At 40.6% G+C, this 12,958-nt stretch overlaps 2 protein-coding genes across 4 annotated transcripts; one reads left to right on the top strand and one right to left on the bottom strand.

Annotated features, from left to right (window-relative positions):
* Positions 1–254: 254 nt before the first annotated feature.
* On the top strand, positions 255–4,615 carry echdc1 (enoyl CoA hydratase domain containing 1). 2 transcript variants are annotated; one of them, XM_084725632.1, is made up of 7 exons: positions 255–336; positions 1,970–2,032; positions 2,673–2,848; positions 2,989–3,131; positions 3,714–3,766; positions 3,912–3,992; positions 4,098–4,615. In XM_084725632.1, exons 2-7 carry the CDS (start codon positions 1,971–1,973, stop codon positions 4,513–4,515), a joined length of 933 nt encoding a protein of 310 aa, XP_084581758.1. In that variant the 5' UTR covers positions 255–336; position 1,970; the 3' UTR covers positions 4,516–4,615. The 2 variants fall into 2 exon arrangements, with proteins under 2 accessions (XP_084581758.1, XP_084581759.1); XM_084725633.1 differs by having other exon boundaries at positions 336–358.
* Positions 4,616–9,231: 4,616 nt separating this feature from the next.
* LOC146321175 (E3 ubiquitin-protein ligase rnf146-like) lies at positions 9,232–12,940 on the bottom strand. Of its 2 annotated transcripts, none has more exons than XM_084726226.1 (3): positions 12,667–12,940; positions 11,963–12,022; positions 9,232–11,314 (listed from the first exon to the last, which is right to left on the bottom strand). In XM_084726226.1, the coding sequence occupies exon 3, from the start codon at positions 11,300–11,302 to the stop codon at positions 10,142–10,144; it is 1,161 nt and encodes a 386-aa protein (XP_084582352.1). In that variant the 5' UTR covers positions 11,303–11,314; positions 11,963–12,022; positions 12,667–12,940; the 3' UTR covers positions 9,232–10,141. The 2 variants fall into 2 exon arrangements, with proteins under 2 accessions (XP_084582352.1, XP_084582353.1); XM_084726227.1 differs by having other exon boundaries at positions 12,672–12,940.
* Positions 12,941–12,958: the final 18 nt, after the last annotated feature.

Below are 12,958 nucleotides of genomic sequence, written 5' to 3'. Positions count from 1 at the left end.
CACTTCTACTTTCATGGCTAGTTATCAATTATTAAGTTGTTACTCAATTCAGTAATTAAACGCAGAATCAACTATATGATATGATACAAATTACGTTTTTATAGGTCTACATTTACAACCGGCCTGTTGAGGGCACCTACAACGCTGATGTGAGTTTGTCACCCCTGTTGTAAATGAATCCCAGTTCATGTTTGCTGCGTCGTGGTATTCTTCGCCCCCTCGTGGAGGAGTTAGGAACTAGATTTGTGTTCCCATTATGTACTTCCGAAGCAAGAGCTCTAGTTTCGAGGGGACAGATTTCAGAGTAACACCACAGGACTGTCAATAATAAGCAAGGTTGGTGTGTGCTAAATGGTTTGTAAGTGCTATAGTGGTAAACATGTTTTACGCAGTCTGTTGGTTTTCTGTGCGGCTCGTTGTGTGCGTATGTTTTGAAGTTAGATACTCGAACCTTGTTTGACATTCAGCTTTCAAATTGTTGAATTCAATGGTTTACTGCACAACAACAGTTCGTATGGACATTCAAAACTATAGCAAACTTATTTATGAGTGGTTTGTGTAACTGGTTTGCTTCCGTATCTCGGTGGTGTCAACCAGAAACATGTCATTAAACATGAAGCAACATCGAAGTATAGCAGTACAGTCAGTAACTCAGCCTTGCTAAATTTTACAAACCTATAGTTAATCCGACCTGTTTGATGACTTTAGCATCCTATTTGGCAGCAGGCCCTTGTCCCAGCAGCCAGTTTGTCATGAAATAGTAAACACAGGTGTTACCAATGATACTATTCAAAGGTCTGTTCCATTCTGGTTGAACGGAGTCAGGGGGCTGCTGTTGTGGCATGTTGGCTCAATGAAAGGACTCTGCAACACTTAATGGAACGGGTCCTTAATCAGTATCAGTGGTAACACCTGTGTTTAGCCCTCTACGTCATATTAATATATGGCTGCCATGAAGAAGGTTATTTATTTTTGCCAATAAAACAACATATTTGAATTTTAAAGTTTAGAGTAAAAGGTAGCAGTGAAATGAGCCTTTGGTGATTATCAATCATTATTTTCAGGTTCTCTCAATTCATGTTTGCTTTTCATCATCCCAGTATCAAAGCCAGTTTAATACTATATTTTAATAAACCCCTTTCACAGAAGACTTTTTGACATGCCACAGGGAGGGAAAACAGGTGTAAATCATCAAATTAGGGATTTTTGGATTTATTTTAGCTGATTCAGTTTCTGTCATTGTTTCATGGGACACAGGGTCATCGTTATTGTTATCAGTAACAGCTGTTTGGTGTGTCAAAATGTCTGCTGTGAAAAAGGTCTATCACAGTCCCAATTATGTTAGAAGTCATAGGAATTAATTTGATTCTGGTGATTTTCTTTGCACAACGTGCTCAAAAACAATACTTGCTGCCATTCTCACTCAGTCAGCTTGGTATATTGGCAATGCTCTTTGTCCTCTAATTTTTTCCCTCCTTATAGTATGTGTCCATCTCTTTTTAAACAAAGTCATATTTGGGTCGCTACAGGACCTTAAAAAATCTTAAATTCACATTTACTAATGAACCACCTTCAAAACTATGAAGTGGTCTTAAAATCTGTTTAGGAGGGTCTTATATTATATACTCTCTCCAAGTGCAAGAGTTAAATTTGAATGCCTCTGTTATACTATTACAGTCTTTTAGGTTTTTGCTTCTGAATGGTTTTTGACAGATGCTCTTTAACTCAACCAGTTATTGTCATTTTGCCTTACTTAAAACTTTGAACTGACAATATACATATTTACTCAGAAGAGTATGCCTATATTTCCACATTTGTTGTTTTATTGAAAAAAATGCCTTAAATGTAATTAAACAGTGGTATTAAAAATCATATACATGACATGTTGAATATGTCTGAGGTTATTTTTTGCAGTGAAGATAAAAGTGAACATTTTTTCAGACGTTTCTCCACCTCCATACTTTTTCAGGATGGTGCTGTGTGCAGTGAGGCGACAGCTCCTTGGGAGCAGCAGCTGTGCAGCCTGGGTCAGGTAAAGGAACCCAGCCTGCATCACTGTTAATCACCATGGTGACAGTAAATAAAGTCATAAATAAAGGAACGTAAAGTCTGCTGAGCTGGACTCACAATATTTGATCACAAATCACAAACACGGACAGGTCTAACAATAAAAATGCATCTCTAAGGTACTGAGAGTTGTGAAATGCTAATCTGTAAAACTAATAATTTCTTGGATTCTGACTCATGACTACAATGAGTCAGAAATGGAGATGGTTCAGTTTTATGTGATACAAGTTTAGCTTGTTTGTGTGGATTTCTGCCATGCCTCCTTCAGGCTGATTTATAGAGAAGTAAGGGAGTGTATTAAAAGCATTCATCTCCCTCCTGTTTGTGAGAGCAAACAATAACTTTGAGTCCTGAACAACACCAGTCTAATGTCCATTAGGCACAGCATTTGTTTTTACTACAGTTATACAAAGTATATTCTATTTGATTTGAATTAATTTATTATTCAGCTTAAAGCAAACATTTAATTGCATAAAGAACAACATAGACATGAAGACATGCTGTCATGACATACTTAAAAAAATCTACTAGCAATGTATCTTAACTGTATATGTGTGTACTGGTGTAGCTGTTCATAACTTTCTGAAGTCTTTCTTTCCTCTCAGGCGGCTGCAGAGACAGAGTAGTGGCTGTGTGTACTCCAGCATCCACGGCTTTAGCCAGGAGGAGATCAGAGAGAAGCTGCAGGCCTTTCCTGGAGGCTCCATTGATCTGCTCAAACAGGAGTCTGGTGTCGCTGTCCTGACCATTAACAACCCCTCCCGCATGAACGCCTTCTCTGGTAAAGTGACATTCAACACTGTGTATTTTCCTTCGAGGGGCTTGAGCAGATTTGTTATTACGGGGATGAAATTCATTTACACATAATAATTTGTCCAATGTGCAGTTCAGTTTATTGTTCAGAGTGTTTCCTCCTCTCAGGCAGTATGATGGTGGATCTGGAGGACAGGGTGAGCCAGCTGGAGAGCTGGACAGACTGTAAAGGGCTCATTGTTCAGGGTGCTGCTGGAACTTTCTGCTCTGGCTCGGACCTCAACGCTGTCAGGGCGATATCTAACCCACAGGTAGCAAAGCAGAGAAATTCTTTACAGTATCTCTTCTGTTGCTGTCTGCTGTATTCCATCTGTTTGACTGCACCACCTTACCTCACTCCTTAGTTTTATTTTGCACAATTTAAAAAATTGCAAAGATAATAATAAAAATACAGTGCAGAGAGAGACAAAAAATCTCAGAGGACTTGTTTGAAGCCTCCACCTAAATAAAATTTCACAAAGATATTGCGAATGCAAAATTAACATACAGAAAATAACACAAGGGATGTCAAACTACAACTGGTAACAGAATAATAAAGCCCATTTTAAAGCAGAAATTGTTAGTATCTGATGTGTAAGAGAGTATGTAAGCATGCACACGTGTATGCAAGCATGTGTATTTGTGTGTAAAAATTGTTAAAACAAATAAAACATGGACAAACATACATGGAAGAGCAGTTACAAAACAGCAGCTCAATGCAAAAGTACTCGCTCAAACTATATTATGATATGAAATATAGGAATAAATGAGAGTAAAACAGAAAGTTAGAAGACACTTTGTCTCTGCTTGTCTTTGGCTCTAGGATGTTTCTAAGTGATGTTTCTGCCTTGTAGGATGGGATGAAGATGTGTATGTTCATGCAGAATTGTCTTACAAGACTACTCAGGTAAGGCCTCTCATTTCCGTACTGCTCCAGTAAATATCAGTGCAGACTAAAGCAGCAGCAACCAGTCTGAGCTTAAAGAAGTTGGAGTTGAGTTGTTATGTAATGGGTGCTACAGTATGCTGACAGAAGAGTTTTCTCAGTGCAGGCTGCCTCTGATGTCTGTTGCTCTGGTGGAGGGGAGAGCGCTGGGTGGAGGTGCAGAACTCACCACTGCCTGCGATTTCAGGTGATGTTTTTATATAGGCGAATAAACAAAAACACCTTTTTATTTTCCATCCTCACCTTTCATCCAGAAGTTTTCTAATGTTCTGACTGGTTGCCTCTTTCGTAGGTTAATGGCATCTGGCAGTGTGATCCAGTTTGTCCATAAACACATGGGTCTGGTTCCAGGCTGGGGTGGTGCAGCACGACTCGTCCACATTGTCGGGAGCCAGAATGCTCTGAAGCTGCTCGGCGGTGCTCTGAAAGTGGACCCTGAGTTTGGCCTGCAGATTGGACTGGCAGATGGAGTCCTGGAGGTCCCCCAGGATGAGCAGGGTGCAGGGACTCTGCTGCAGCAGGCTGAAAACTGGCTCAGTCGCTACACAAAAGGACCCGCCCCAGTGATCCAGGCTGTGAAGAAGGTGGTGCTGTCAGGCAGAGAGCTCCCTCTGTCAGACGCTCTGAGGACAGAGAAGGACGTGTTTGGGACAGTGTGGGGTGGTCCGGCTAACCTGCAGGCTCTGGCCAGCAAGTCCAAACACAAATGAGTGTCTGTGTTCATTTCCACAGAGAGGGACAATTGATTCAGACTGACCGTGACATGAATATACTTAGTTCTTTGGTGTGCTGAAGACATTTAAAAATACTTCTCAATACTTTTCAACTGAATGTTGTATCAAAAATGTGGACACTGTGGGGTTACGACCACAACTTTATCATTTCACTAAATCAGCTGGTTAATTGCCTAAATTACACTGATAATAGACTTTTTCACAGCAGCCATTTTGGCATGAAATAGTACACACAGGTGTTACCAAAGGTACTATGTTGTTGAGTATCATTGGTGAGACCTCACTATTCCACAACAATATGGCTGCCATGAAAAAGATGACTTGAATTTAGAGATGTTCCAATACCATTTTTTCTCTTTCCCAATACCGATTCTGACACCTGAACTTTGTGTATCAGCTGATGCCGAGTACTGATCCAATACCAATGTGATACAATTGTTACCACTGTATGGCCTGGCTCATGTTAAATCATTTGTATATCATGAACAAGTACATATAGAAAATTAATGCCACAGATGTTTTTGGTTGTTTAATAAATTATGCGTTATTGGACTGGTCCACATACTTGTGTTCTCTCCATGAAACCAATACCAGCATTTTAGGCAGTATAACGCTACTTGAATCTACTCCCCTCCCTCGGTTTTGCAGAGCTTTATAACGGGTTTCAGCTCATTGGCTGCAACTTTACTGTGTCAATCTTAACACTCTCACAGCTTTGTTTTTGGGTGTAGCAGGCAGCTCAAGTTCAAAAACCTTCTGTGCACTTTCTGCTCAGCACCAAATGGCAGACAGACCAGATAAATCCTAGCTGATGACCATAGTGGAGCATTAAACAGCTAAAGACACATTTCCCTCAGAAGCTGGTGGAGACCAAAAACAGAACAAAAACATCTCACTGTCACATACTATAATGGTTATGATATATTTTGTTTGGTCTCTCTGTATATGATATTATATCTACATATCTCAAGAGTAGAGCAGTGATGTTTGTTTTTCTCGTTCATACTTTGTATTGCAAACATAATTCTGCTGGAGAAGATGGAATGAGGCTGGTGCTTCCAGGGCTGAAAACTTTATTAATACTATAAATAAAACTCCCCCGTTCCTTTGAGATTATATTTTAGTGACCAGACTCTGTAGCTTCCTGTTTACAACAAAACCTTTATCTTTTATATAATTATAATATTTAATTATATAATAAACCTATTTTTGTCAGATTTATCTTCGCAGTCAAAGCACATCTGTAATAAAACTGCGATTATGCTTTTTAATTCCACAGGTTCCACATAGTCTTATATTTTTAGTATGGATGAAAACGAGGAAGTAAAGGACTACATTCTCCATCTTCTAAATCCCTCCTGTCCCCATCAGTCAAGCAAATGAACACTGCCTTTCCTCCATGTCCCCTGAAAATGGGATTATGGTAATGATTAGATCTTGCCTGGCTGATCCTGACTGAAGCAGAGCAGCAGCATACAGATACAGATACTGATGAGGAATAACAAGCACGAGACATCAGCATCTGTCTGCAGGACTGAGTAATACTGCTGCTGCACTTCTTTCCTCTTTAACTCAGTTTTGTAGGTTATTTTAGGTTATTTGTTCATTATGGCCTCAATCATCTCCACTTTTCTGTTTCTGTTTTGTTGGGAGATTCTTAGCTGTAGGTAAGAGCACTGTTGGCATGTTTTCAGTCCTCTGGCTCTCATACATGCACGTGATGTTGAAGCGCAGGGCCAAATCAAACAGTTTAAATACGCATACTGAATTCTTTCATGAGGTTTGGCACTAATTTGTAGCTCATTTTTCATTGCAGATTTAAAATGTCTCCATACAGCAAATGAGGTGTTGCAAAAGCATATCCGTGCACAGACTGAAATGGCAAGAACAGGACAGATCCCCGGTGGATGCCAGGCCTTTATCTCCGGTTCCCCTTCCAGAGGTCATGTTTTCTGGCCAGACACCCAGCTGGAGAGCTGATAGCTGCTGCGGTCAGAATATCAAAACACCTACAAGGTGAGTGACGGGAACACAAGAGTTGACCTTATTACAATGAACAGCACCTAAACACTCATTTATGGTAGGAAAAAAACAGGCTGTGATGCAAACTGTGCACACTACAGATATGTAAATGCTATCTTTCTTGTAAGCTATTTTGATCATGTAGTCGTAGTAGCATACAACAGAAACATATATAAAGCAGGCCTATACCTCAAAATTTCAATCACTTCCATGAAGAAAACTAAGTGAAATTGTTATTTTTAAAGTTCTGATTATTATTTAAGATATAAACTTAAAAGGAATCTTACAGAGTAATGGCATGGAGAATAGCTGAATACAGCTATAGCCTTCACTCTCTGGGAAATCAGCCTCATCCTGTATTAGAAAAGTATGCAGTTGAAACAGCCTGACAAACATAGAGAACAGAACAATGGTCAACAGTCAGGGAGACTGAAACACTAAATTTATCAAAAAAAGAAGGCTGCAACATATACATAATACAGAGAATTGTGCAAAAAGTTTCTTAAAAATCATAAAAAATCATCTGTGATACAGCATTCACAGGAAATAATATCATTAAAATTCATCCATGTCGCTCATTTTACACAGGTTCATGCAGTTATCACATTCACTATTTAGGTTAATTTCTATTTATTTCTATTAGGTTCTAGAATTTTAACCTAGTTCTGTGCTGTTACTGTTTTGCATTGAATATAATATGAAATATCCATAAAATATGTCACATTGTCAGGGGTCAGTTTAGTCAATGAAAGAAAAGGGGTCTTGTAAGGAAAAAGATTGGGAAACTTTGTTTTAAGTCTTCTTTTTGATGCTTTGTTATAAAAATAAGAATATATATTGAATTGAATACTTAAGTCTCTCGTCCAGTGGAAAGAATGTGACTTTTCCCCCCATAGAAAAATCTCTTCAGGTGGTAGTGAAGAGAAAAAAAGGGTCTCACTTACAATGGGCCTATTGATACTTCTACTTGTATAACACTCTGTACAGATATATTTTAAAGAAAAAACAAGCTTACAGGCACCATATGACACAGTAAAACAAGAACCCAAGAATATAATAATCAGACAGAGCAGAAAAGTATTACCCTTTTAGGATGATGAAATGACAAAATTTATTCTTAAATTACAAACCATGTAACAAAAAATTTGCCAAGCAAAAACTGTTACACAAACTTTATTCTTCAGAATGAAAAGTCTAAGACAGAGCTGATGATGTATTAAGCAAGTAAGAAATATAAAAATAACATAACTTGAAATCTCTGCAGGATGGCCAATAGCAATGGCATGTTCTTGTTTTCTTACTGCCTCAGACATCACACACAAGAGGATTTACAACCATAAGAAACACAAAAAAACAAACGCAAATTAAAAACATGTACTCAAACTCAACCCCAAAAATATCAATTCTCAACATCCTGCCAACCAGTAGTGTTTAAATAACTCTCTCTTCAAACACGCACAAATCACAAAACTTTAGAAACACACCAATTGAGAATACTTTAGTCAGGGACAATAAGAATGCTAATGAGGCTGCAGAGGCCTCGACAGCTTTAAAAAGGAAAACACTAATACTTCACATTAAAATGCCAATTATTTAAAGCTGGAAAAGGTTAAAATAAATTTGATATGTACTTCCAATATGCACATTCATTTAGAACAGTAGTTGTAATCTCTACATATTTTCAAATTTCAGAGAGCTGCAGCTTAAAGGATAGCCAAGACAAACCCTTAGGCACGTAGCCAAATAATCCTGTGGGCTCCTGAGAGACATGACTATGTTGTTGCTCATTAAGTGTGAAATTTTAATACCCACATGGCATAAGAGCATTAGCAAGTACTTCGGTTTCCTTTCTTTATCTGGATAAACAGCCTGAAGATTTTCGTTCTGCTCTAAAACGACATACTTCCAAGAGTTAACAGTTACATTTTAGCATTTTGAAGGAAAGGCCTCATGATCTGTTAAATCTGCAGTTAAGTAAAGGAAATAATTCGGGTCAGGTGGAGGTCGGGAACAAGTTATCAAGAATTCAATTCTTTGCAAGAGTAGTCAGAGGACTTGAGCTCTAACAAGCTCATTTCTGCGTGCTATGTTAGCTGAGAGAGTTAAAAGTGTAAGATGAATAGAATGCAGCCGTTCATGATAATGATAAAGACACAGTTCCATTTCCAGGAGTTACATCCTCATTTATGCTTTCTCACTCTAACGTCACTGATCTGGCTGAGACTCCCAAAAACTCTCTGACTGTTAGGATAATAAATTTTCAACACAAAAATACCTAGAATAAGAAGAAGCAGGCTGGCAAGTCACTTTTACCTTTTTGAAGGGGATATTTTACGTTTCTTGAAGTGAGGTTGTATGAGGTATCAGGTCAGGACATCCCCAGTTAAGAGAAAGCAAAGAGGAATCAGCATGGAAGCTAAGCAATGTACTGCTGTGGACACTGTAGTGTACACTGTATTTAGAATATTCTCACCACTTTACTTTGCCATCAGACAGCCTTTTCTGATGGGAACCTGACATAATGAAAGCCATATATCACCTTCTGCAAACCAACCATAGTTGAAATGAGTGATTTTACCTCGCAGAGCACGGAAATTACTGATCTACTGACCCTCGATCGCTTAGTTTGTTTGTCTTATTGTGTGACTTTCATGTTTTAAACAGTTCATATTAATCAAAACCACATAATAACACTAACAAAATAACAGATTGAGGCAGCAGTGGCACTGCAACTCCCATGTTTTGTGTAAAATGACTGATTTCGCCTGTGGAGTTTGGTTGGTTTGGCTTACATAATGCCAGTTTCCTGTCAGAACAGGCTGTCTGACTGACAGCAAAGTAAAGCAGTGAAAATATTCTAAATATAGCATACACTAAAAGTGATATTGATTTTTTCTTTTTTAGGTGGACTATTTTTTAGCGACTAAAACACCTATTGTTGCTGCAGCAGTTTATTCCTTTGCTTCTGTGCTGGTGTCCTTCTCGGCTTTTCCAAACTGAGGTCATGCTGACTGGCATCTACTGCAGCTAATACACTGACTATCGTTAAGTATCTCGTACAGCCCCACATCAAGTAAGCCGAACTGTCCCCTTCCACTTTTCTGGAATTTAAAAAGAAGAGACTTGATGTGCCTGCAACCAAATGGCAAAAAGTGAGCAGACTGATGGCAGCTGATCACCACAATAAGTCTGATACATCTACCTCAACAAATCTGAGATTTCATGGTTCACAACAACATGCTGTATCCATCTGGTTGTTTACCAAGCTCCTGTCTCAGTACTAGAACGCTCTGTGCTAGAACATAAAACCCAACATTGCTTCTACTGGCTGGGTATATGCTGGATGAGACAAACAAATAAATCATACAGACACATCCAGATCATTGTGAGCCCAAAAGAGGCACTAAATCAGACTGCTAAAATTGAGTTGTTTGCCTAAAAACATGGAGTATGTAATTCTTGATTTCCCTTGCATCAAGCAGTCCACCCACATCTGATCGTGACAGAGTGAATGACAGCATACAGTGAGGAATAAATTAGTGAAATGGAACAGAGCCATTTAGTGACGATGGTATCAACTTCACACTTCAGTCACTGTACACTGGCCATCAGGCATTCTGGACCTCCCGCTGCTACTGGATGAAGAAGGGGGAGAGGCGGACTCAGCCCCAGGAGGGGCTCTGTCCTCTGGATTCAGTCTTTGCCTCCGCTGCCTCCCCTCCCAGGGCTCTACACGCTCCCCATCTCCCCCCTCCTCTTCTTCATCCTCCTCTTCCTCGTCGTCGCTCCAATCTCCAGAGCCGGACTCGTCCACGGAGGTGTGAGGGTCAGAGGACCTGGAGGGCGACGCCTCCTCTTCTTCATCTTCTTCCTCTCCTTCCCCAGGCTCAGACCGCTCATGAGAAGGTGTGGGCCTGGGGCTGATTTGCAGCTGGGAGAGAGCATCCTCTAGGGTGGGGCTACTGCTGTTGCCAGGCTGACCACCTAGGGAGGTGGGAGGTCTGGCAGTGGCTGGAGGGGCTGTAACAGTCGACGGGATACCTGTGACCTGCTGCTGTACACCCGCTACTGTGGTATCAGCCCCATCAGCAGAGTTTTCTCGACCTGCTGCCCCAATGGCCCCAGTGACACCCTCAGTGTCCAAACGCAGTCCCGCCACTCCCTTCTTGGGGATATCCAAAACGTCCCTCTTCATCTTGCGTCTACGGCCGTGCTCATTGCGCCTGTACTGCACCATATTCTCCAAGTCAGCTACGTACAAAAAACCAGCAATCAGCATTTCAGCGGTTTTCTTGCCCTTGGAGAAAGCGTCCTCCAGCTCGCGGCTGGTTCGCTCGTCATACTGCCACCAACCGTTACGGCCCTCATAATACCAGGCATGATCACTTGCTGCCCCGCCCCGGCCTCCCGCTGATGCTTTCAGCTCCTCTGGAGAGAGAAGCGTAGGCCTTTCCAGGAAGTCGTCCGGTACTTCTTGTCTGCAGAGAGCACAGCGTTTGCTCTGCCAGGATGCTCCCTTCACACAAAGGAAACAGAAGACGTGATGGCATGGAAGCTGGACAGGATGGACGCAGCTCTGTAGACAGATGGCACACTCCGGTACAGACAGAGCTGGGGATGAGTTGCTGGAGCCAGAGCACGATGATTCGGCACTGTTCCCACTTCCACCACCACTGTTGCTGCCTTTCTTACTGGATGGAAGTGAGCTAACAGAGTGGTCAACTTCCCCACAACTAGCCATCCTTAGGAAGTACTGAGGGAAGGGGACAAATAATGGTTAGAGTAAGAAATCAATATTCAAGGCTATTATTATTATTATCATTATTATGTGTAGTGATGGGTATCAAGAACCTGCACTAAACCAGTGCTAGTTCCCATCTGCCCAGTGCATAAATATCTTTAAGCTCCTGGACAAATGATGCCACTGTCTGCATTTATGTAATGTTACATAAGCAGCTGACGAGGCAAAACATTCAAAAGTGTGGGCACACTTAACTAAACTGCAAAAGTGGAGTACTAAAATAATCTTTTCATATGTTCTCATGTCATGTCTTTTCTGTACCAAATTAAAATAGTAGTAGTAGTAAATAGTGGGCTATCAGTAAAGTATCAGTATAGAGAAATTAATTAAGTCTTAATACCCATCTCTATTATTGTGGTTGGTGCTGTGAATTGATTATGATAAAAAATTCTAGTGAGATTTATCATCTGCAATAAAAATACTTTTATTTTACTGCTGGTGTCATGATCACATCTAGTATTCAAATGCATGTCATTCACTCAGTAGCAAACAGTCCCCAGATGAAGTGAAACTAAAAATTATCAATATGGAATGATACTATGATCTATATGCCATTTGCAACCTGAAACAACACATGCACGCATGATACTTGATACTTACTGGAAGTACCCTTAATGCTGCTGTATCATTAGGAGAGTTGACGGACCTTCACACTTGCCACTGCCGAAAGGAAAAGAGCAGTAAGTAAAAGTGAAAATATATTTATTTTCAGACTGTCCTGAGGGTAACTACAACTCTGGTACACAATATCAAGCTCGATCATTTAAAAGGATGAGCTAGAAGTTTGCTTTAATTCACTGTAAGTAGGGGAGTACACAAGATTGTACAACAACGGGCTGTTCTCTTAACTGTCTGACTACAAATATTGACCTGTGTCAGCCAACTGTCTCAAGTTCATGTTAACCCAGCTGGCCTTATAACAAGGCTAGTGATGAACACAGCTAACGTTACTCGAGTCAAATCAATAGCTAGCGGTTTAATATTAACATTAACTGGTGACAGTCTTGAAGCAAACTAGTTCAGCTAATATTGCTTGGCAGTTACTTAAAAGCGAGCCGTTTGTTGTTGACGTTACACGTACAAACACAAGTCAAAGGGTACAAAGGGATCTCTCGACTGGCAAAGCACCATAACAATAAGACCTGTTGTAGCTAACGCTGGCGGGGCTGATGGCAGCACTCTGACTCCAGCAAATAGACGGAGTTCATCTGATGGCGCTAGCTTATTTTAGCAGGGCGACATAAACAGCGAGGAGAGGCATTTTCATTCTCATGATAGAGACCATGTGAAGACTGCGTACTTACCGTACCGTTAGATTTAGCTGTGTTGGTCCGGCATACAGCTGCAAGTCGTGTAACAGTGCTGATTTCCAATGCTAATTTAGCGACTTCCAATGTTAACTGGCTTTGTTTTCCTCTAAAAAAAGAGGCTGAATAAAGACGACGACGTAACGGTGCGCGCTGACGCTATTTGACGTAACATCGCACGACGCTTATCCAGGGTTGCCAGGTTTTGTATGACAAAACCAGCCAAACTGCCAACAAAACTGACCCTCCAACCAGTCCAGTACCAGAGTTCAAAACATGTCCCTGCCAT

Source organism: Lutjanus erythropterus, chromosome 9 (genome assembly GCF_056507025.1).
Source record: "Lutjanus erythropterus isolate fLutEry1 chromosome 9, fLutEry1.hap2, whole genome shotgun sequence".
Classification (NCBI taxonomy): domain Eukaryota; kingdom Metazoa; phylum Chordata; class Actinopteri; order Lutjaniformes; family Lutjanidae; genus Lutjanus; species Lutjanus erythropterus.
This window is presented reverse-complemented; position numbering and strand designations above follow the sequence as displayed.